Here is a 22,060-nt window from a genome sequence, read left to right as displayed (position 1 = left end):
GTAAAACTCAGGTTTATAGGCCAAGGTGTACGATTTAAACAGAGAGGAAATAGATAAGCGGGCTGTACAAAAAGCCATTTTTGATCCGGGTGACAGGCGAAAGGAGTGTCAGTCTAATCTAAAATCTAATCTTATGCTCTAAACAATGATCTCAGGTATTTGTTAAGCGCTGCCTTCAAAAAAGCGAGAAAAGAAACTGCATGTAACTATCAGAAAAATCACAGTTGACAGTTTAATATCCTATCTAGGGTTTTGCGAAACAGCCTCCTGATTTCAACGGTCCCATGACAGCAACAATAACATGAGGCAGAAAAACGCAGCAGTTCATCGGCTCTCTGACAAATCAGCCAAGAGAAAGCCGCACACTGATTGGCCACTGAGTTTTACGTCCCTCCCCGACGCTGCAACTTGTCACCACTTCCTGGTGTGACTGCTGGGTAGAACGCATTTGCTGCTGCATCAAAGATGGGACATTCTCGGCACATATTTGGTTCTGTCAGGGTTAACATTGTGGAAAAATAAGCGGCAAGTTGACAGAAGTGAAAGCGGAGAGCGGGTGGCGGCTGCCGCGGGCAGCGTTAACCCTCGTCGCGCTACGCACCTCCTGCTCTCTTAGCGCTAACTTGCCCCCTCTACCTTATTCTACAGCGCTAGCTGGTTAGCGCAAATAGTAAATATTAGCTTCTCGGGCGAGCTTTCTCGTTGTGGATTGCTAAAATGGCCACCATGGAGAAGCTAATGAAGGCCTTTGAGTCTCTGAAGTCATTTCAACAACAGCAGGGACCACCGACAGCAGAGGAGCTCGTTCAGAGACAGTAAGTGTGGTTTTTAGATGCCACAAAACGGACACCGCTGCGTTACAGTTAGCCTAGCTCGCTAGCGATGCCAGTGTCTCCCCCCCTCCTCTCCCTCCTCCCCAGGAGAGTTTGTATATTACTACATAATCTGATCTTCTGTTTAATCTCATAAGAAATTTCAGGAATATTTCTTTATTATATTAGCGGGGCTATTTCTCATCATGGTTACAGCCAAGCTTATATGTGTTGTGATCAACGCTTAAGCCGATTCTCTGACGCTCACGCACCTGTGCGGGGTCAGAAAGACCAATTTAAAGCATCTTTGATTGTGTTGTGAACTAGATTTGTCAGAAAGCTTTAGAACGATCTGTTTAAAATGTATAACACTCTTCAAACTACGACTGCAGACCAACGTAGCCTCATAAAAGGGGGCAGGTTCACTCATTGGAGTGATGTAATGGTACCATCCTGATGGAGAGCTGGGAGGATTCTGTTCTGGCTCTTTGTGATGGATGATATAAGTTAATTGGACGTACAGTAGTATACCCACAGCTATGGGTGCAAAGTCATTAATTTTAGATTTTAATATTAAAGTTTGTAGTCCTGCAGAATAAAATTAGTGAGAAATTTAAGATTTGTATTTCTAATCCCATTTTTATTTGAATTACACTGTTTTTCCTTTTCTTGCTTCTGTTTGTCTCTTACTGTATATTAACATTTATTTTTTCATTGCATAGTTTTTTATAATCTGTTGGGTTGCAAGTAAAGACATGTTCAAATAAATTAATAACTGTGCTTTTCTTCCGTCCTTCTCTGCTTCTCTTTGACATTGTGAATTTGTGATGCTTTTACAGAAAAAAGGAGCAAGCTGCAACAAAGAAGGACAGAGTGACCCATTGCCTGACGATATGTGAAAACATTGTGGCTCAGTCTCTGAGGTAGGCCCTGATAAAAGGACTAAAATTCCTTCTCATTAGTGGCCTTTCTCATCCACTCTACAGTGGAGAAATCCTACTACAATGTTTTTGTAGTTTATGTTTTCAGATTAAATATAGAAGGTAAATGCTCAACCAGATTCTTTTGTTTGGCAGTATTCATTTAAAATGTTTGTATATATCTACACACATGCAAAAATATGGCCTAAATCAAGAGATTTTTTTTTAAAGACAACGTGACGAAGGAACAATACTCTTTCAGATTTTGAAGAGCTGCCTTCGAGTTAGATTTGTTTTAGAACCAAAGGCAGAGAAAATAACTACTGCTAGGAAATGTGTTTTTGACCACAACAAACCAGTTCCCTTAGAAGGAGAAAGCTTTATCAATATTACACAACTTTTTACATTTTTGTTATCAGCGACAATAATCAGTTGTGTGTTTTAAGAGTAGCGTGGCCAAAACTGGTACAGGAACAAAAATCAGTGGTAAGGGGTTGTGATAAAAAAAAATCTTGAAAAAAACAAAATTAAAAAAACTTGAAATTGAAGATAAGATTTTAGTTATTTGTACAGATTTCTGTAAAAACATTGGCCCTATCCTGATCAAATTAAAGAATTTAGTTACCGCTGCACTGACTGGTTTATTTTATAAGCACACCATGACAGCACTCAAGTGTCTAGCCCCAGTTTTGTATATTAAAAAGACAATTTTGTTGTGTTTTGTTTTTATAGACAGCTTTTGCTTACTTCTGCATTTACAATATTTGACATGCAAAGGCATCCTTAGTGTAACGTTGACCAAATCTTCTAATTATGTTAGAATTAGAAGATTCTAACGTCAGTAGAAGGAATGGAGGCAGCTTCTGGTAATTTATGTCAGTCAGTCATTTATAAAAGTCTTCATGCTTAATAATTGCCTGACTGTTTGTGTTTTTTTGGTGCCTGGAAACAGAACATCTCCAGAGTTTCAGAAACTGCTCGGGATCGCAATGGAGATGTTTCTTCTCTGCAGCGATGACAGTGAATCAGATGTCCGTATGGTGGCTGATGAGTGCCTGAACAAAATCATCAAAGTGAGTAATATTTTGTAAATTTTGTCATTGTCCAAGTTTTGAAGCTGGATTTTGTTGTTGAGTTCATGTTCACTTTTAACTAGTTTCCACTTGGAGAAAATCTGACACCTAGCAAATTTCTTTTTTGGACCAACTCTTCTTATTTAACACGAAAAGAGAGAAACTCATACTGAACTTGTATAAGATAATATGGAAAAAGTATGCAGTTGCACAAAAATATGAAACAAAAATCGGATAACCTGACCTATTAGCTTTTATTCAAAACAGAAAAGCAACAATTATTCCCACTGCTGCTAAAATATAATGTTGTTTTTCCAGGTGTGAACATTGTATCTAAACTTGGATAATTTACATGCAACATTTAGTATTAAAGGAGGCATGTTCTCTGGAGCAATAAATCATGTGCTTCTCTTTGGCAATAGAATAGAATAGTAATAGACTTTGCCTGTTGCCTGGAGAAAGACGTTTCCCTGATTGCAAGTGTGCAGTTTGTTGTATAGGGGGTTGGAAGAACTTGATGTGATAATTGTTCCTGTTTTGAACTTTTAGCTTTCCACATACATTTGTGAATAGCCAGGCCTGTAACAAAGTAGAACATCCAAAGATTTGTGATCTTTTTGTTGAACTTTAGTCTTTAATCTTAAAATTGCTTGTAACTAAAAAAAATAAAATAGCCGTGGTAAATTCCATTTGTTCTAAAAATACAATTGTAATTGTGCAGAATATCTTAATAACTGTTATACTAGAAGAACAGTTATTAAGATAATAACTATAATTATTGTCATAATTATTGAATCATTTCTGCTACTTACTAGACTCTTTTTACTCCCCAGGCTCTGATGGATTCGAACTTGCCTAGACTGCAGCTGGAGCTGTACAAAGAAATTAAAAAGGTATTAATTAAGGCTCAGACCTGGTTATGTTTTGTTGTTTAGTTCATTTTAGTCGCAAAAGAGAACTGTAAAAGTTCAGTGCTTTGTTTAATGTGGTTCTCATACCTCAACAGAACGGTGCCTCACGGAGTCTGAGAGCAGCTTTGTGGAGGTTTGCTGAGCTCGCCCACCTCATCCGACCCCAGAAATGCAGGTAATGCTTCCTTATGTTAATATTTATTTTGACACCAAAGTCTCAGTTAATGTATCTAAAATTAAGGCCTTAAATTAATTGAGAAACAATAAGTTGGTCTTAAATACATTATTCACAGATCTTAAATTTTGTTTTGAAAGAACTCTTTTGTCTCATTCTATGTAGTTTTTCTTTTTTCTTGCAGTACTTTACTATTACGCATAACTTAGTCGTGTGCACTCACCTGTACGGTGTTCTGTGACTCAAGGCGGTTGTGGCTACTGGTAACTAGCTGCTAATATACCGTTGCTAACAAGATTTAAGCCAGCTCGCTGTTTTTGAAAAGTGCAAATTTATTGTCGGTTGGCTGGATGGTGTTTGTCTTTGCCATTGACTCAGTTCTATTGCGAACCCATATGGTTTATTTATTTGCAATTTTCTTTTGTATCATTTTTGCTGTGACAGAGATCTTAAATTCCATTTATTGTTAAAAAAGATCTTAAATTTCAGTTTTAGAAACTTGCATAAAGCTAGCATTAGGAAAACAAATAATTAGAACATATAGTTGTTAATTGCAGTGTCAATTATCAACAACTATAGAGTTTTATTGACCTACATTTTTATCCTTCTCGTTTTTGTTTTCCATTATTATTTTGCTCTTTTGAGTTGAAATATGTTGTTGCAGGAAATATGTTGTTTACAAGTAAGGATGAAAAACATCATCGTGTGAATCTTTTTAATTTTGTCATGTTTGTTCCATGTATTTCTGTGGTCCAGACCTTACCTGGTCAACCTGCTGCCATGCCTCAGTCGGATCACCAAGCGTCAGGAGGAAACCGTGCAGGAGACGCTGGCTGCAGCAATACCCAAAATCATGTCAGCGTTGGGAAACTTTGCTAACGATGGCGAGATTAAGGTATCCGACTCAGATGAGCTTATTCCTCATTGGATGTTTGTTGTTAGTGATCCTCACACTTTTGAAACGTGTCATTGTAGTACTGTAACTTTGTGGGTTTTTTCAGGTGCTGCTGAAGTCGTTTGTTGCCAACCTGAAGTCCAGCTCTTCCACCATCAGACGGACAGCGGCCAGCTGCGCCGTCTGCGTGTGCCAACACTCCAGACGCACAAGTTACTTCTACACATGGCTCCTTAATGTACTGCTGGGTAGGTCACACATAGACTGAAACACACAGAGTTGATGTGTGATTTTTTTTTTTGTTTTACCATCACAAGGATCAATTTTGTTGATTTACAGCGCAACTGAAACGATTGATCGTGATGAATCATTCATTGAAATAATTGTAATCAAAATTAGTAATTGATTCATTGTTAACTGGAGTATTGCTGAAAGAACAATACAGTCAGAGCAGTATTAAGATAGCATTTTGCTTTTAAGATAACAAAAACCAAAACAATTTTTGTCTGTAAATATGTTCTATCTGGAACTCCTGAAGTGTCATAATTTTAGCTTCATCTGGTTCAAATTGTATGAGGAAATTATATGACTATGAATTGGTTAATCCAGAAAATAAGCAATATACCACATCTACATGTTATTGATAAGTTGAGCAGAAGGGGCTGAACTTTCTGCTAGTAAGATACTAACAATATGTTGTTAGTATTTTTTGTTATCTGCAGAAGCATTCTTTTCTACAAATAATCAAGTGTACACTTGTTATGTTAGGGAGTGCTACGTTATTGCATTTTAGGTAAAGAAATGTTTATTCTCTTATTTAAAAATGGAATTTAATTTCTTATTTGCATCTTTTAATAAATTTCCAATGTATAAAAAATGACTTAAATGAAAAATCTGCTGAATGTTGCAATTATTTTTGTCTGAATAATTGATAGATGAATCAATAACTAAAACAATCGTTAGTTGCAGCCCTGCTTTCCTTGAAAAAATAAGCTAACTCACACATAATCTGCCACGTCTTCTCCTTTAGGCCTGTTGCTTCCAGTCGATGATGAACACCCTAGTCATCTTATTTTGGGGGTGCTGCTAACTTTTCGCTACCTGATGCCCCTGCTGCAACACCAAGTCAACACCAGCAGCCTCAAAGGGAGCTTTGGAGTGATGAGGAAGGAGGCCGATGTCCAGCCAACACCTGAGCAACTCCTACAGGTCAGATCAGTCGTGTTTATTTGTATGTATTTGTGTTTTCATTCTCTTTAGCTGAATAATTTCTGTGTGTCTGAAGGTGTACGAACTGACGCTGCACTACACGCAGCATTGGGATCACAACGTGGTCACAGCCTCCCTGGAGCTCCTGCAGCAGATGTTCAGGACTCCCCCGCCGGAGCTTCTGCACGTGCTCATCACGGCCGGCAGCATTCCTCACGCCACCGTGTTTCGTCAGGACACGGAGAGCCGCGCACGCTCGGGCAGCATCCTGGAGCTCATCGGTAATCCCATCAATCTATTGGGACAGATGGTTCATCCCTCTAATGCTTAGCGATATGGGCCTTCAAATATTTACTCAGTCAACTAGCACTTAGCGCACCAGTTGACTGGCTGTCTCAGGTGGCCTTTAGTTCATTCATGCACACTGATCTAGTCAATCTGTTCTCCATTCCAACTTCTGCTTTGGTATAACTTTTTGTCATTGTCTTTGCTCCTTAACTCGACTCCTTTTGTCCATGTATAAATATCTTTGTTTCCTGCAACACTCCATCGGCTTTTGCTGCTTTTTTCTCTTACATCTTGTTTCTGTTTGCTGTTTTCCTGACTTATGCAGCGGGGGGAGGGTCTTCCTGCAGTCCTCTTCTTCTCAGGAAACAGAGAGGTGACTTGTTTGTTTATGTTGTGCTCACCTCGACTTACACGCTCTAGTTTAATGGAGGTCCTGGGCAACCATACCTTCAATTTAGTATCTTAAGGCCGTAGATTTCCATACGTGTTTCGATTCTTCCAAAAAAAGAGTATGCAACCATATCTTCCTGCTGCATGCATCATAAACTCTTTACCTGAGAATAAATCTGAACTTTCCAGGTAAAATTCTTTCTGGAGAAGAGGATGGGTTGGAGGACGATCCCGAAAGAGCAGAAGTCAACGCTGGAGCCTTCACAGGTGAGACATCTCCATTGTCTGCAAAAAAAAAAAAGTATAATATGAAATTCTGCAAACACAGAAGGTTGTGCTCTAGGAACATAAATAAGATACATTGCAGAAATTCACACAAACCTTGATGTAATTAATTGAAAGTTTAAGTTAAACTCTTTTTGGCCTCTAACAGCGTTTCTTACAGGATTTTCTATGTTTGGGTCCATCCATCTTCCCTGTCATAAAAAGCATCCCCGTAGCATGATACTACCACCACCACTACAGAGGATGCGTAGTGTTAGTTTGGATGGGATTCAAAATGCGCACCACAATTTTTCACTTGCGGAGCTTTTGGGCTCGTCTCAATGTCATGCTTCACGCTGGTTTTATATTATTTTAAAATTATTTTTAGAATAATTTTTCCAGTTACACGATGCATCAAACCGTATCAAATGCTTTGTCCACTTAGTCAGACAGAGTTAATGCGCGCGGCCGCACGGAGATCAGAAAAACTCGAGCAACAAACTTGAGCAGCCACAACAGTTTCTGTTTCTGCGCAGTGCAGCGCATTTGACTCATCATGCAGGGCCGGTCCTACTCTGTATGAGGCCTGGAGCAGAATTTGACCTAGGGGCCCCTCTTCCTGCTAAAAACATCAGCACCTCTAACAGCTCCTGTGTTAGAGGGAGGGGAAGTAGATTAATTGGCCAACCTAAAAAGCAATAAGTTATAAATGCAGTTTACTAATTTGTATTTGGGAACAAACAGAGCTCAAACTCAAAGATTAAACTCACAGCATCAGATTGTAGCTATGGTAACAAAACAATCTAACTGTTAAGATTATTCTTTGAACTTTTACTAAGTAAACTTCCCAGCTCCTTAACATCTTAAATTTAAATGTTAAATAATTTAAAATATTTTAATTTATGTATTCTGAAACCATTAAATCAAATTTAGCAGCATTGATAATGTCAATAAACAAATGTTACATTTATGTATCTGTGGTTTGTGTTAAAATATTAGTCTTTATGGGGCCCCTGAAGCTCTAGGGGGCCTGATGGAGCCTCTGACTTAATTTGGATTAAACAGAAGTGCAAATAATTGATATTCATTTTAATTGTATTTTTGGATTAGTTGTTTTTAAGACTAGTTGTGGGTTTAAATAGCGTTTCGCTGGCGATGTTTTCCCGTAACTTATAATTATCCAGTAATATTTTTACTTTTCTTGTCAACTTAACATCTTTTAATACAAAAACATGGTGACCGGTTCCCCGACCACCGGGTGTAGCAAGTTTTCTGGGAGAACCCTGTACACCCAAACTAAAGCAAAGCAACATGTGGAACATTTTTAAATAAAATATGATGTTATGATTTTGTGTTGAGGGACCTCATGTAAACTTGTTAAGAAACTTGAGAATGTGCAAAGAACATATCGTCACGTGCTCCAGTGTTTATTTATTTATCTTTTTATATAACAGTCTGTTAATTCTCCTTTCTAAGTTTTTGAGACGACCTTTGTTTTTAAAGTTTCTTCCCGTGTTCTTTCGGCAGACGGCTCGTCTGCTGCTCAGGTCGACATCATCACAGAGCAGCCGCGCTCTTCGCAGCACACGCTGCAGCCTGGTGACTCTGTGGACCTCAGCGCCTCCTCTGAGCAGGGTGGCGGAGGCGGCACATCCGCATCAGGTACTCCCGAGTCACCCAATGAAAACGAGGAGGAAATGCTGAGTCGAAGTTCCAGCGGCGCCAACGTCACCCCGGAGACAGCCGACTACACAACACCAGAAAATGCCACCCCTGAAGGCGGGGGGCCGCTCGGCGAAGGTGGGATGGCGCTGGGCACTAATGATCGATCGCTCCCACCAAGCGACTCCTCTCAGACGACCACAGAGGGACCGGATTCGGCCGTGACACCTTCGGATGTAGCAGAACTGGTCAGTAGAACTCTGTTGCTATAAAATGCTTTTCTTATGGATCTGCTGTGTGTTTGTGTTTACAGGAAACTACAGTTACACTGATTAACTCTGGCATGTAAGGGAAGCTGCTTTTGTTTTTAGCTCAGTAAAATCACAATCTTACTATTTCCCTGTGAAACCATTTTTGGTAAAGAAAAGAAAACTGAATTTGGGTATTATATTCACCAATGACATTTAAAATAAGCAAGATGGAGACTAGGAGAGACATCAGCAGGACACCTTTGACTACACTGATGGAGCTACAAGCTTCAGCGGCTGACAGACAACAAATGTTGTTCTTCACCAGTCACAGCTTTATGGGAGAGAGGCAGTGAGAACGCCGCTGTTGATTAAAAGTCAGATCAACTTGACAACAGCTTGCCAAAAGGCCATGGAGAGTCCCCATGTGGGACTCTCCATGGTCAAGTGGAAGAAAACTTTGGGATGATCAGTCTGGAAAAGTCTAGAGTTTTTACTTAGCAAATGTTTAGGAACCCTAATGGCTAGATCAAAATGTAACTTTTTAGCTACATAACTGTAAATGACTGGAATCAGCAATTCAGTAAATGGTTCAAACTGTAAATACCAATGTAAGATTTAGTCCTGGAAAAAAGCCATGAAGTTCATCTTTAATCCTCCCGTGGTCTTAAAAGACCACAAAAGTTTTTTACTCTGTGCGAGGTCCGGCAGGGTCACACTGACCGTTTGTGCTCTTTTACAAGCTTTTTTTTTTGTATGTGTGTAGTTCTGGAAATTGACAGTCAGACGGGACAACCCCCACGCTTTCCAGCTGCCCATGACATTTTCTGTGCTCCACCTGAGACCGCGTGAGGGTTAAGAAACAATACATTTTAATAGAACCGGAACAAGTTGTCAGAAATATTTTTCTCCTTTTCAGGCCTGTTTTCTCATAAAACACCTCTAGTACAGTCATCACTGAAGTCTTTGGTTAGCAACATTTTCTTCCCGCAAAACAACAAGACCCCAAACCAACTCTTGTCCTCTCTAATGGTTTTGCCTTCCCCCCTCTTTATCCTTGTCCACACCTTGCCGCAGTCGCGGCCCTCCCTGCAGCAGGTAGTCGAGCCACCTCCGCTCTCGCCGACTCCCACCGAGGGTCCCGACGCGCCAGGCAGCATCTCCTCTGTCTACACTGCTTCTTTCTCCTCGTCGTCTTCTCTATCTGTCTCGTCCTCTTCCTCTTTCTATGCCACCTCCTCTTCTAGCACTAGTGACAAGGTCAGGTGATTTGAAAAGAAAGAGAGGCGCCTGCTTGTTTCTGAAATCTTTGGCTTCCCTCATTTGTTCTTCTTTCGTTGGCTTGTTCGTTTCTACCCCTGCACTCAATTTCCTGGGTTGTGATGGCATCTTTTCCTCTTGTTGTCATGGACGGTAGCTTATGCCTCCTTTACTTTTCCCTAATTTTGAACGATTCTCTCTCAAAAAGCAGATGCTTTTGAAAGACTGTGGTTATGACCAAGGATGTGACTGGCTTGCAGTGAGTTGTAAAAGATGAAGCATGAAGAGTTGTTTTTCCTTTTTTTGTTCATCCTTAGATCAGATTCTCTGTTATTTGAAGATACTGCTGAAGACTTTTGCTCCAGTGAGAACAGCAAAATTAAAGCAACATGTGTTTGAAGTCCCTTCATCTGGTCAAACATTTTTAAAAATAAAGCTTAGCTTAAAATATTCTAATGAGAACTTATTCCTGTTAGAATAAAAGCAAGAGCTTGATTTTCCCTGTATTATAGAAGCTGCATTTGTGTGAAATCACCAGCTCCCTGCTTTCTACTGTATGTACTTGATTTGCTGTAAATTGTGTTTTCAAGCATGATTGAGTAGACCTTTCCAAAATGCGTGTTTCATGCAAAGTTTGGATTCTCTCTCATGTACCCTTCTTATTTTCAGCAAATTGGATTCAGTAGTTTGAAATTTGACGTGTTTCTTTTGCATGCTGGTGTTTTTCCTACTGGGAGAAACTTGGGCTTTTGTTGGAGTTTTGCTTGTGAACTGAACTTTTAATTCTCTCATGAAGACGTTTTGTGTGTCAAACTAAGGTCCTGGATGGCAGCGAGAGCCAGTACTCCGGCATGCAGATAGGAACACTACAGGATGAAGAAGATGAAGGAGCAGCATCTTCCTCCCAAGAAGAACCCTCAGAGCCGTTCTTGCAGTCGGCCCTCGGTAGGCAGGCAGCTGAATATGAAAACCCGTGTAGGTTTCTGTCATCCTAACCAAGATGTTTTTGTGTCCAGCTCTGAGTAAGCCTCATCTGTTTGATGGCCGAGGTCACAATCGGCAGGGTTCAGACAGCAGCGTGGACCGCTTCATTCCCAAGGATGAGCCTGCTGAACCCGAACCTGATAATAAAGTACGTCCACGACTGTGGTCAGTGATTGAAGAAGTAAAATCACGATTTGTTTCTGATCATGTTAAATTTCTGGCAGCCGTCACGGATAAAGGGTCCGATTGGACACTACACAGACCAGGGGGCGGAGCCACTGGTTCACTGTGTGCGACTTCTTGCTGCTTCCTTTCTTCTCACAGGACACAAGAATGGTGAGCAGCTGCTTCAAGCAACGGCTTGAAATTGAATATGTATATATTTGCAAAATTAGGCTGGATACTAGACTACAATTTTATCTTTTCTAATATTTTAAGAGTTTATTAACATAAACCTAGGATTTAAAAAAAAAAATCAAAGTATTATGAAAGTTATTATGACGCCGGTCTATCAAAGTAAAATACGTTGGGGATGCAACTAATGATTTTAGTAATCGATTATTCCATCATTTATTTGGAAAATGAGAATTTTAACAAATGGGCCCATTCTAAAGATTTCTTTCAACTGCTTAAGCCTTTTTTGTAAAATATTAGAAATACATTAGATGATAGAAAAAGGTGCTTAATAGGACATTTTGTTCTTTACACAATTTGAATCAGATGAAGCTAAAATTATGCCATTTGAGGTGTTCTAGGTAGAACATTTACTTTTTTTTCTTCTTTTTTTCATATATGCAAGATGTATATATTTTCTTGCACAGTTTTGGCTTAGTTACTTCCCTGTGGCTGTTGTTCCATCAAATGGGCTTTTTATAGTCTGTATACTCAAAAAACGTATGCAGCTAACAGTTAACTCAGTTAATAATTAATGTTTGTTTTTTTAATTAGTTGAGCGTTATTTCCATAATCTATTAATCATTTCAGCTCTAAAATACTCTTATTCCTAAGCCTTTTCACACATAGTCATGTTACAGTTTCAGCCTTGTGGGTTTCATTGCGTTGTGATGATACACAAAACTGAGTTGACTGGAAAGAAGAGATTTTATATTTTTGGAGGATTAAGAATCCTAACTTTACACAATTTATTTTACATAGGACTGCCAGAGAGAATATTGTGGTAACAATATGACTTACAAATGATTAACTAAACAATATGAATGTTTCACAGAAAATGTAGATGGTAGATGGTGTGTAGTTTATGGATTGCATAAAATTTCAATGAAACCAATTTTGTGCTTTTAACTTGCAAAAGGTTGAATAAATGAGTTTTAATATTTGTCAATTTATGTCTAGCCATACAAGTGTTTGTTTATTGTTTCTTCAGGGTTGATTCCTGATAAAGAGGTTCGAGTGAGTGTGAAGGCGTTGGCGGTCAGCTGCGTAGGAACTGCAGCAGCGCTGCATCCTGAAGCATTCTTTAATTCTCTCTACCTGGAGCCACTGGATGGCGTCCCAGTTGCAGGTGTGACGGCAAATTCAGTTGTCAAAACTCTTTTGATTGTGTTTGGGTTAAAAAAATTATAATCTGTTGAAGAACGTTGGCTGTCGTCCTAATCCCATAACAGGTGAATACATGTAATGTTGGTTTAATGCAGGTGGGAAGGTATATGTAAGGCCAGAGGAGTTTCAGACTTTGCCAGCAAAAGTTTAAGTATTGATAGAAACTGTAAAAAAAAAAAAACATACAACAAAAGACAGAAGAAACGATTGATTTAGATATTGATGAATCAATCAATTATTTTAGTGATTTAATTGGATAAAACATTTGGCACATTCTGCAGATTTTTCATTTAAGCCTCTTTTATAAAATATTAGATACAGAGAGAAGATGCAAATAAATGATTTCATTCCTTTTTAAATAAGGAAAAATGCCTAAAATGCAGCAAAGTAGCATTCATTTAGAAAATGGTAGATCATTAAAAAATGCTTCTTTAATCAACATGTGAAAAGCTCAGACCTTTCTGCTCAACTTAACATCAGTACAGTTTGGTGTTGTTCTGTTTATTTTTAGATGAACTTATTAATGATTGGGTAGCAAAAGGTGATATTTTACAGAATAACTTAGTGAAGCTAAAACTATCCCACTTGAGGAGTTCTGGGTAAAATGTATCTGCTAACAGAGAAGATTTTTTAATCTTTATTACAACATATATATATTTTATGTACAGTTTTGGCTTAATTACTGCTGCGATTGTGTTCTTCTTTCAGAAAATGATTTTTTCTTGACCCTATATAATTGCATTAACAATGAAACAATTACTAAATTAGTTACTGATTATTTCAATCATCGATTAATCACATTTCATTGGATTAATCAATTCAGCCCTAGTGATAATTATCAAAACTGTTGAGTAGGGAAAACAGTTTTGATAATTTTTCTGCCAACTGTAGTCTGACAGTTGTTTGGTCTGTGCCATTGCAGAGCAGCAATATATTAGTGATGTTCTGGGCCTCATTGAACACGGAGACCCCCAGATCAGAGGGGCCACAGCCATCCTCTGTGGAGCCATCATCCAAGCTGCGCTTACCAAAACACGTTACAATATTCACACCTGGCTGGCCGGTGTGCAAAGTACAACAGGTTTGTGTCTTTTTTGTTTTGTTTTTTTTGTGTTTAAGTTACTGCTGAGCTGATACGAGGCTGAATGTTATTCCTGGACTCTGCTCTTCAGGTAACCCTCTGTCCCTGGTGGATTTGGTGCCTTTGCTCCAGAAAACTTTAAAAGACGAATCCTCGGTCACCTGCAAGATGGCGTGTGCTGCAGTCAGGGTAGGATGGGCCTGCAGGAGCGTCAGTGGTTTGTGTCCGTTTGTGTTACTGAGTCTGTGTTTGTGGTGCGTTCCAGCACTGCATCATGACGCTGTGCAGCAGTACGCTGAGTGAACTCGGGTTGCAGCTGGTGATAGACCTTTTTGCTCTGCGGGATTCTTCCTACTGGCTCGTTCGCACTGAGCTCCTGGAAACTCTGTCCGAGTTAGACTTCAGGTGAGATTTGTTCCTTTTGACTGCTACCGACATGTGTCTTTGCTTCCATTGTACATTTTTTTCTTTCTTGTTTTAGATTAATTAATTTCTTGGAGAGAAAAACTGAAACTTTGCACAAAGGAGATCATCACTTCACTGGGGTATGGTGCCACCTCGGCTTTTCTTTGTTTGAAAGTAAAGGTGGATCATTGAGAGATTTTATTCTGAGAAACTTGTCGCGGTCCTAAATTTGTTGGAATTTCTTTAGCGATTACGGATTCAGGACAGAGTCCTGAATGATGTGGTGATCTATCTGTTGGGAGACGACGATCCAAGAGTGCGACACGTGGCAGCCTCAGTTGTTAGCAGGTATGCTAGCTCTTTTGTATTTGAACAACAAGACCACACCACTATATAATCCAAGATCTTAACCCAAATCTCTATTTTTTTTCTCCTGCACCTCTTCCTTCTAGACTCATTCCGAGATTGTTCTTCGACTGTGACCAAGGCCAGGTAGATCCAGTGGTGGCGATCGCCCGGGACCAGAGTTCAGTCTACCTGCAGCTACTTATGCATGAGACACAACCCCCGTCCCAGTTCACAGTCAGTACAATCACAAGGTATTGTTCATGAAACTGAAGGATAGTGTCAAGTATGTTGAAGTTGGCTTCAAGGTAAATGGGAGAAAACTTTTCTCTTTCCTTAAGGACTTATCGAGGCTACAACTTTTCTAACTCTGTGTCCGATGTCTCATTGGAAAACAACCTGTCCAGAGTTGTTACTGCAGTCTCCCATGCTTTCACATCTTCCACCTCCAGAGCGCTAACTGTAAGTTTTCAGAAAAATGCTCAGTCATTTATTATCTCTGTTGCAAGTTTCTGATGGTGTTTTCTTAAAGGGGGGGGGGATGTTATTTGTAATCTTTTTTTTAGCTTTATATCATGTTATAATGTTATTCCCTCATCAGAAACATATTTGGAGTGTTGCTTTGATTCTTTTATGCATGTTAAGAAACATTCCATTATGCCCTTTACAAACATAAATGGCATAATAGAGGAGCATTGCTGTGATGACTTGCTGAAGGCAGGAGCTTCTTAAATAGACAGAGGCTAATTTCAAGACGTCAAACTGCAAAGTCAAATTTCTTTGAAGTCATATATGAGATATATGTATAGCGTTTTTATTACAACTGAAAGTAGCAGCTACCTGATTGTGCTGTAAAATGGCACTATGTTCCTGGAAAATACATACTGCTACCCCTGTAAGGTATTTAAACATTCTCCTTCTTTCTCTGCAGTTTGGCTGCTGTGAGGCCTTGTGTCTTCTAGCATCAAATTTTCCTGTTGGTACCTGGAGTACAGGCTGGCACTGTGGCTACGTTAGCTCTAGCAGCAACTTTTCTTCTCGTTCTAGTCTCAACCGCAGCAGAGGCAGGACACTCAGGTTTGAGAACCTTTGTTAAAATAAAATCTCCCTTAATGGTTTTTGTTTTCCATTCATCAATAAACTGTTAAGCAAAATTTTGATAATCCTGTTGTTATAGTTTGTCTCAGAGCAGCAACGCTCCAGCCTCTTTGGCCTCCTCCTCGTCTGCGCTGGATTCTGAGCGGAAGGCGCTGACCGTGGGACCGGCCAACATGGTGCTGTCCTTGCTGTCTTCTGCGTGGTTTCCTCTGGATCTTGCTGCACACCAAGATGCACTTGTGCTCTGTGGGAACCTGCTTGCATGTGAGAAATTTATGTTAAATTTTCCATTTGATTTGCAGAATTGGTCCTTTTTAGTATTAAAACATATGCCACTTTTTGCTTAATCTTTTGAAATAAAGAGAAAAGTATTGGTTCTTAATAGATATCACTGTTCTCAGCTGTGGCTCCTAAATGCTTACGCAACCCCTGGGCTGGAGAGGAGGAAGGAAGCACTGGGAACACTGGTGCAGGCTCAAATAAAACAGAGGAACCCTGGACAGCCCTGTCAGAGCGCTCCCTGGTGGCCATGGTGGAACAGCTGTTTTCTCATCTGCTAAAGGTTCTCAACATCTGTGCGCACGTTCTGGACGACACGCCGCCAGGACCAGCGGCTAAGGCAAGCCCGACGAAAAACAGCTTATATTAAGTTTGAGTTTTGTCAAAACTGTATTATGGCCCCATTTTGCCAGCAGTATTCTATAAAATTCCTAGGCAAAGTTTTGAAAAGTATGGGTTTTGAGTTTTATTCTAAATTTAACTTGGATAAAATGTTAGCACAAAATATGAAGAAATAAAATAACACTAAAGAAAATGATTAGAGTTATATTATAACTTAAGATTTTTTCCAACTATGTGATCATTTGAGTACTAAGAAAAAATAATTGATATCTCACTGCATTTTTCACCCTAAATACTTCTTGGATCATGGAGTTAACCTGGACAAGTGTTTTTTGAAATAAGTTGTTTTTATTTTTAGATGCCAATCAAATATTGGGATTTTTAAACAGATTTTGAAATGAACTAAATATATTACAGACCAAACAACAAATCGGATCAAGAGGTTCAGACAAATTCTCCATTTCAAAATTTCAAAATTTTTGATTTTCTTACAAGAGTTTAGAAATTTGATTTTAAATAATTTCATATATTTTTATATTATTGCTGCATATTTGACAAATCACAAAACAACAACATGCTTATGTTTGCTTCTGATTCAGCAGTGAAGTAAAGGGCTAATTCAGTTTTTAAAAAAATCCTGACCAACTGTCTTTATTTCCAAAATATAAAATATTATTATCCTACATTGAACATGGATTCTCTAAGTTTGTTCAGAAATGTGAAAAATGGAATGATTTTAGGAACAAGGAAGACACAACCTTTTTCTGTTTTGTATCTTTATTTTTCTAGGCTGCTCTCCCCTCTCTGAGCAACACACCGTCCCTCAGTCCCATCCGCAGAAAAGGGAAGGAGAAGGAGACGACCGAGGCCACCGCTGCGCCCATGAGCCCAAAGAAGAGCAATGAGATCAACACAGGTCCATCCACAAATCATTGTCCTCCAACATGCATAACGTCAGTGTTGTAGTACTCGAAAACGGTCTTGGTCTCGAGACCGGTCTTAAGACCATTTTTTGATAGTCTCGGTCTTGTCTCGGACTCGACCACATTTGGTCTCGGTCTTGTCTCGGTCTCGGACATTGAGGACTCGGTATTTTATTTCAAGACCGGTCAAGACCACAACTGTGAAAATAACGCTAAATCATCAGTATCAATTTCTTTAAGATCCTTCTTTTTATTGGATGCACTCCTGATTCAAATCCAAGCAATAACCCGTCTCATTGGTAAATGCATGTTGTTGTTTTTTTAACTGCTGTCGCCCCACCCCCTTTCACCTTGAGCGCGGACTGCAGCACTTCGATTGAAAGTTACAAGTGGTTGTCTGAGAAGGGGATAAGATGTCGGCCAAATCATCGGTTATAAAATTTGGCTATTTAAATCACAAACAATACATTTGTAAAGCAACATTGAGAAAAAAGCATACAGCGCAATGTAAGTTCTGCAGTGCTTCACTATCAGAGACGGTGGGGACTACGTCCAACTTTTATCGACGACACCTTGAAAGAAAGCACAAAGAAAGGTAAGCTGTGTGTAAAAGTGATATTAGGAAAGCTAGCAAGTTAACGTAAGCAATTTCCTCGGTATCAAAATTATTCTACCCGGCCATCACACAGTTCTTATTTCAATATTAGCTACACATATTAAGTTAGCTAAAGTTATATATGTATGCTTTATCTTTTAGTGTGAATGTTCTCCTTTCTTATCCGCTATTTGCCACCTAGCTTGATGCACAAGTTGTCACCTAGTAGTGTTTGTGAAAACATGTCGGACATTACTGATTTAATTTAAAGAAGTGTTGATTCGTGTTGTGCATGGACAACGCTGTTTCAATTACAGCTTTCCTGAACATGTCTCCGTATTTCTGTCGGCTTCATGAGTGGATTGCAGCACATAGGTGGAAGCAGAGCAAAAATAAAAGTCTGAATAGATAATCGTAATATATTTTGGTTCTTGTTCAATACTTCTCATGAAGGAGAAGACTGATGTGGAAGTCTCTACCTATGTTTAATAACCATAATAAGGTGACGTACGTAACCATGACAGAACAATGGTTCGTAATGGTTCTGTCAATAAGTCACCATGACAGAACGTAATGGTTCGTAATGGTTCTGTCAATAAGTAACCATGACAGAACATAATGGTTCGTAATGGTTCTGTCAATAAGTAACCATGACAGAACGTAATGGTTCGTAATGGTTACGTTCTGTAACGTAACCATGACAGAACGTAATGGTTCGTAATGGTTACGTTCTGTAACGTAACCATGACAGAACGTAATGGTTACGTTCTGTAACGTAACCATGACAGAACGTAATGGTTCTGTCAGCATGTGCTGGCTTGTGCTGGTGGGTAACCCCAATGTCTCCAAAGCCATCATATATAATTTATTAATGTGCCAAACCTGATATGCTTAACCTTAAATAAGTTGTATTTTCTTGCATTGGTCCTACAATTAACATTATTAAGGGAAGTAAGCAAATGCAGTTAACCTTGAGAGACTGAGTCGACTGGACATATAATAACATCCTGTTCCTAAGTTAGATTTTTTCTTTCTCATGAAAAACAATTATGAGACAGTGAATGAATTCATTCACTGTCTCATAATTATGAACTAAGGTCAATGTAAGTTACATTGACCTTAGGAGCTGGATATAGCTCCTGACATTGAAGATAGGGTAAAGCTTTGGCGTATTATGAAACTGCTTCCAGTTGTATAATTTTATTTTTGAAACGCATGCAGTTGGGCCTCTAAATGTCAGATTTCTTTATTATGTATGTTATGTATAAGTTGCTACATCCATTCAACAGCAGAGTTAAAGATGCAGTATGTAACTTTGTTAAAACAAAAAAATATCTTTGTAAAAGTTATATAGTTTTTTTTATATATTTATGTCACTATGTTGTGTCAGTATGTTATGAGACCGACAAGCTGTGAAAATATTGAGCTCCTCTGCCTTTTCTCCATGTTCCCAGTGCTAACTGGAGAAATACACTGCTTGGTCAAAAACAAACCATCTGATCCAGCAAAAGGGTCTTAGAACTGATAAAAGTCAGTCATGTTTTTGTGCACGTATTTCAATGGGGTTTGTATTTCTGCAGATGGCAGTAGTCGCTCAGGGAGGAAGTGAAGGAGATCAATCTTTTTTTCAACAAATTATCTGTCTCATAACATATTGTCACAACTTAGTGATAGATATAGATTTATTTAAGAAAAGTTATATAATGTAGCTATAATCTGTATACGAGAGAGAAACGAGAGAAATGATTGGCATTTTTTCAGTTTTACATATTTGCACATGGTTTTGAAATAGCACATTTAAAAACAACATAAATGTATGTACTGTTCATGAAAGGCAGAGAAAATACTATTTTGATCGACTTTGATTGTTTGAAATTCTGTGATTACAACATAGAAGTACTAAATAAAGATGTTTATGTTTATTCCAGTTCTCTGTGTAAAATATCTAGGTGTTTTTACGTGAATGTGGGTCTTTTAGATCAATTTTAGTGATTTTGATCATGTTTCACATTTTATTGTCACATACTGGTGCTGGTCTTGGTCTTGACTCGGTCTCGACTTCCCTGGGTCTTGGTCTTGACTTGGTATCGGACCCTAAAAGTCTTGGTCTTGTCTCGGTCTCGATACACTCTGGTCTTGGTCTTGTCTTGGTCTCGGGTTAGGTGGTCTTGAACACAACACTGCATAACGTTCATAGTTTATAAATGAATGTTTAAAAAACTAAAGTTTTCAAGGTTTAGAAAAGGTAAAAAAGATTTTAAAAGCTCTTGATTTCTGCATGAAGTCCTTTAAAAGTACTTTATATTCAACCTGCACAGTTTTGTAATTGCGCTCAGTCTAACGTTTGATTACGGCCTAACTTTTACAGTTTAAACCAGATATTTAAGGATAATAAAAAGTCACTTACACATTTTTTTCTCGCTTTTTGAAGGTAAATCAGACCAAACTTTAATTGTTTTAGGTTAGTTAGAATTTCCAAAATTATTTCTATTTGCTAATTTCCAGAAAACTTGGTGAGAATTTTTTAGAGATCTTTCTTGAAGAACATTCTTGAACCAGGTCAGGTGCTATAGAGACATGAAAAAAATTATTTAGTTTAATTTAATTTCTCCCGGTTGGAGAATGTAGAATACTATCTCAATATATTATTAATAACAGTAATAAATAATGTCATCAAACAGTGAATTGAAACTGTCTTTTTCAAGTATTCTATATTATTTTTATATTCAAAGTGTGGTGCTTTAAAAGTTTGGAGTCCTACCTTGAAGACGCTTGAAGAGTCCTTGAATTTTACTGTGGGAAAGATGTGCGGACCATGAATTGTGCATTGTCATTTTAAAGCAGGCAGGCAGGCGGACAGCACCACTTCAGCAGCTGTGAACAAATCCATCACCCTGGGCAGCTTCTACCACCTGCCTCCCTATCTCAAGCTCTACGATGTCCTCAAAGCTACACACGCCAACTATAAGGTCAGACCTCTTGTCCTGCTTTATCCGAGCTCTACACGTTTCTTGTTAGGTTGCAAAAGTTGTTAAAATTGTTTGTGTTTTATATTTTCCCTACCAGGTGACGTTGGATCTCTACAGTAGCCAGGAGAAGTTTGGAGGTTTTCTGCATGCTGCCTTGGATGTTTTGTCCCAGCTGCTGGAGCTGGCCACACTACATGACATCGGAAAGGTCAAGTCTGCCTTTTATTCTAAAAGTTATATAAATGATTGAAAAAGTTAATGTTATGCTTCTTTTAACTAGAAACAGGCAGAGAATGAGATGATTATTTTGTTAAAGAAAGTAATAATCTGTCTTTTTGTTTTTCCATAGTGTGTAGAGGAAATTCTGGGCTACCTGAAGTCCTGTTTCTCCAGAGAACCGACCATGGCCACTGTTTGTGTGCAGCAGGTTTGTAATCTTAAGTTTAGATGTGGTTCTCTCACAGTAACTGTGTGTGGAGGTCCTCATGGTTGTGGCACTGAGCGGTGTGCTTCATCCGGTACTCCTCCACACAGAGCAAGGCTGGTTCCTGCCGACAGGGCCTGTAAAGGCATTGGTCTCCCTGTGCGATGGTTCCATACACTGCTTTATAAGAACTAACTCATGTAGTCCTTATTTGGCTGCTTTGTCAGGTAGGTAAAAGCAAAAAAAAAAGTCACTGTTTAAGTCAAGGTGATGGTTAAAGTGAAACATCATGTTCATATTTTGGTTATATTGCAGATTTTCAGTTTATTTGTGCTCTGAAAGGTTTTGGATTTACTCTGCAGCTGTTGAAGACGCTGTTTGGGACCAACCTGGCTTCCCAGTATGAAAGTGTGCTGAGTGGACCCAGCCGCTCCCAGGGCAAAGCTCTGCGCCTCGGCTCGTCTAGCCTGCGCCCTGGCCTCTACCACTACTGCTTCATGGCTCCGTACACGCACTTCACCCAGGCTCTGGCTGATGCCAGCCTCCGTAACATGGTGCAGGCTGAACAGGAGCAAGATACATCGGGGTAACGTTGCCTTGCTCGTTTCGATTGTATGACACGTATTATTTGTTTTTGTTTGCATAGAGAAGAATAGACATTAAATGCCAGAGCTACATTTTCACATTTTGTCACATTGTAACTACATGCTACAAGTTATGTTGTGGTTATTTTTATTTTCCGTATTTTTTATTTGCACTGGGAAAAAACAACCCTCCAAAGTAAATTGCAGCTGCTAAAAGACTTGCAGCTGCAATTGCATGGAAAAGTTATTCTACAAAGGCTTAATATAAGTGCTTGTCATGTTTTAGCATTATATTCTCCTTTGTGTTGCTAAACCACATGAAATGTAGAAACAAAATGTGAAAAAGTTCAAGTTGTATGAATGT

General features: G+C 39.0%; 1 protein-coding gene and 1 non-coding gene across 8 annotated transcripts in view; both read left to right on the top strand.

Moving 5' to 3' along the window:
* The first annotated feature begins 407 nt into the window (after positions 1–407).
* htt (huntingtin) overlaps positions 408–22,060 on the top strand; it is a 40,563-nt gene continuing 18,910 nt past the window's right edge. The window contains exons 1-31 of one of the 7 annotated variants that reach the window (XM_028017343.1): positions 408–815; positions 1,652–1,735; positions 2,685–2,805; positions 3,639–3,698; positions 3,812–3,891; positions 4,648–4,786; positions 4,893–5,034; positions 5,817–5,995; positions 6,072–6,276; positions 6,609–6,656; positions 6,863–6,940; positions 8,465–8,847; positions 10,926–11,052; positions 11,124–11,239; positions 11,316–11,427; positions 12,476–12,613; positions 13,574–13,732; positions 13,824–13,921; positions 13,998–14,137; positions 14,214–14,277; positions 14,385–14,485; positions 14,590–14,736; positions 14,824–14,944; positions 15,414–15,559; positions 15,660–15,844; positions 15,982–16,199; positions 16,991–17,117; positions 20,564–20,688; positions 20,786–20,896; positions 21,038–21,115; positions 21,475–21,698. In XM_028017343.1, the coding sequence (XP_027873144.1) occupies positions 718–815; positions 1,652–1,735; positions 2,685–2,805; positions 3,639–3,698; positions 3,812–3,891; positions 4,648–4,786; positions 4,893–5,034; positions 5,817–5,995; positions 6,072–6,276; positions 6,609–6,656; positions 6,863–6,940; positions 8,465–8,847; positions 10,926–11,052; positions 11,124–11,239; positions 11,316–11,427; positions 12,476–12,613; positions 13,574–13,732; positions 13,824–13,921; positions 13,998–14,137; positions 14,214–14,277; positions 14,385–14,485; positions 14,590–14,736; positions 14,824–14,944; positions 15,414–15,559; positions 15,660–15,844; positions 15,982–16,199; positions 16,991–17,117; positions 20,564–20,688; positions 20,786–20,896; positions 21,038–21,115; positions 21,475–21,698 (4,154 nt within the window). In that variant the 5' untranslated portion in view covers positions 408–717. Of the gene's footprint in view, positions 820–1,651; positions 1,736–2,684; positions 2,806–3,638; positions 3,699–3,811; positions 3,892–4,647; positions 4,787–4,892; positions 5,035–5,816; positions 5,996–6,071; positions 6,277–6,608; positions 6,657–6,862; positions 6,941–8,464; positions 8,848–10,925; positions 11,053–11,123; positions 11,240–11,315; positions 11,428–12,475; positions 12,614–13,573; positions 13,733–13,823; positions 13,922–13,997; positions 14,138–14,213; positions 14,278–14,384; positions 14,486–14,589; positions 14,737–14,823; positions 14,945–15,413; positions 15,560–15,659; positions 15,845–15,981; positions 16,200–16,990; positions 17,118–20,560; positions 20,689–20,785; positions 20,897–21,037; positions 21,116–21,474; positions 21,699–22,060 lie in introns of all 7 variants that reach the window. The other 6 variants (XM_028017346.1, XM_028017348.1, XM_028017347.1 and 3 more) reach the window with 6 other exon arrangements.
* LOC114145672 (small Cajal body-specific RNA 14) lies at positions 21,162–21,291 on the top strand. Its single transcript, XR_003595758.1, has one exon.

Source organism: Xiphophorus couchianus, chromosome 5 (assembly GCF_001444195.1).
Source record: "Xiphophorus couchianus chromosome 5, X_couchianus-1.0, whole genome shotgun sequence".
Taxonomy (NCBI): Eukaryota; Metazoa; Chordata; class Actinopteri; order Cyprinodontiformes; family Poeciliidae; genus Xiphophorus; species Xiphophorus couchianus.
This window is presented reverse-complemented; position numbering and strand designations above follow the sequence as displayed.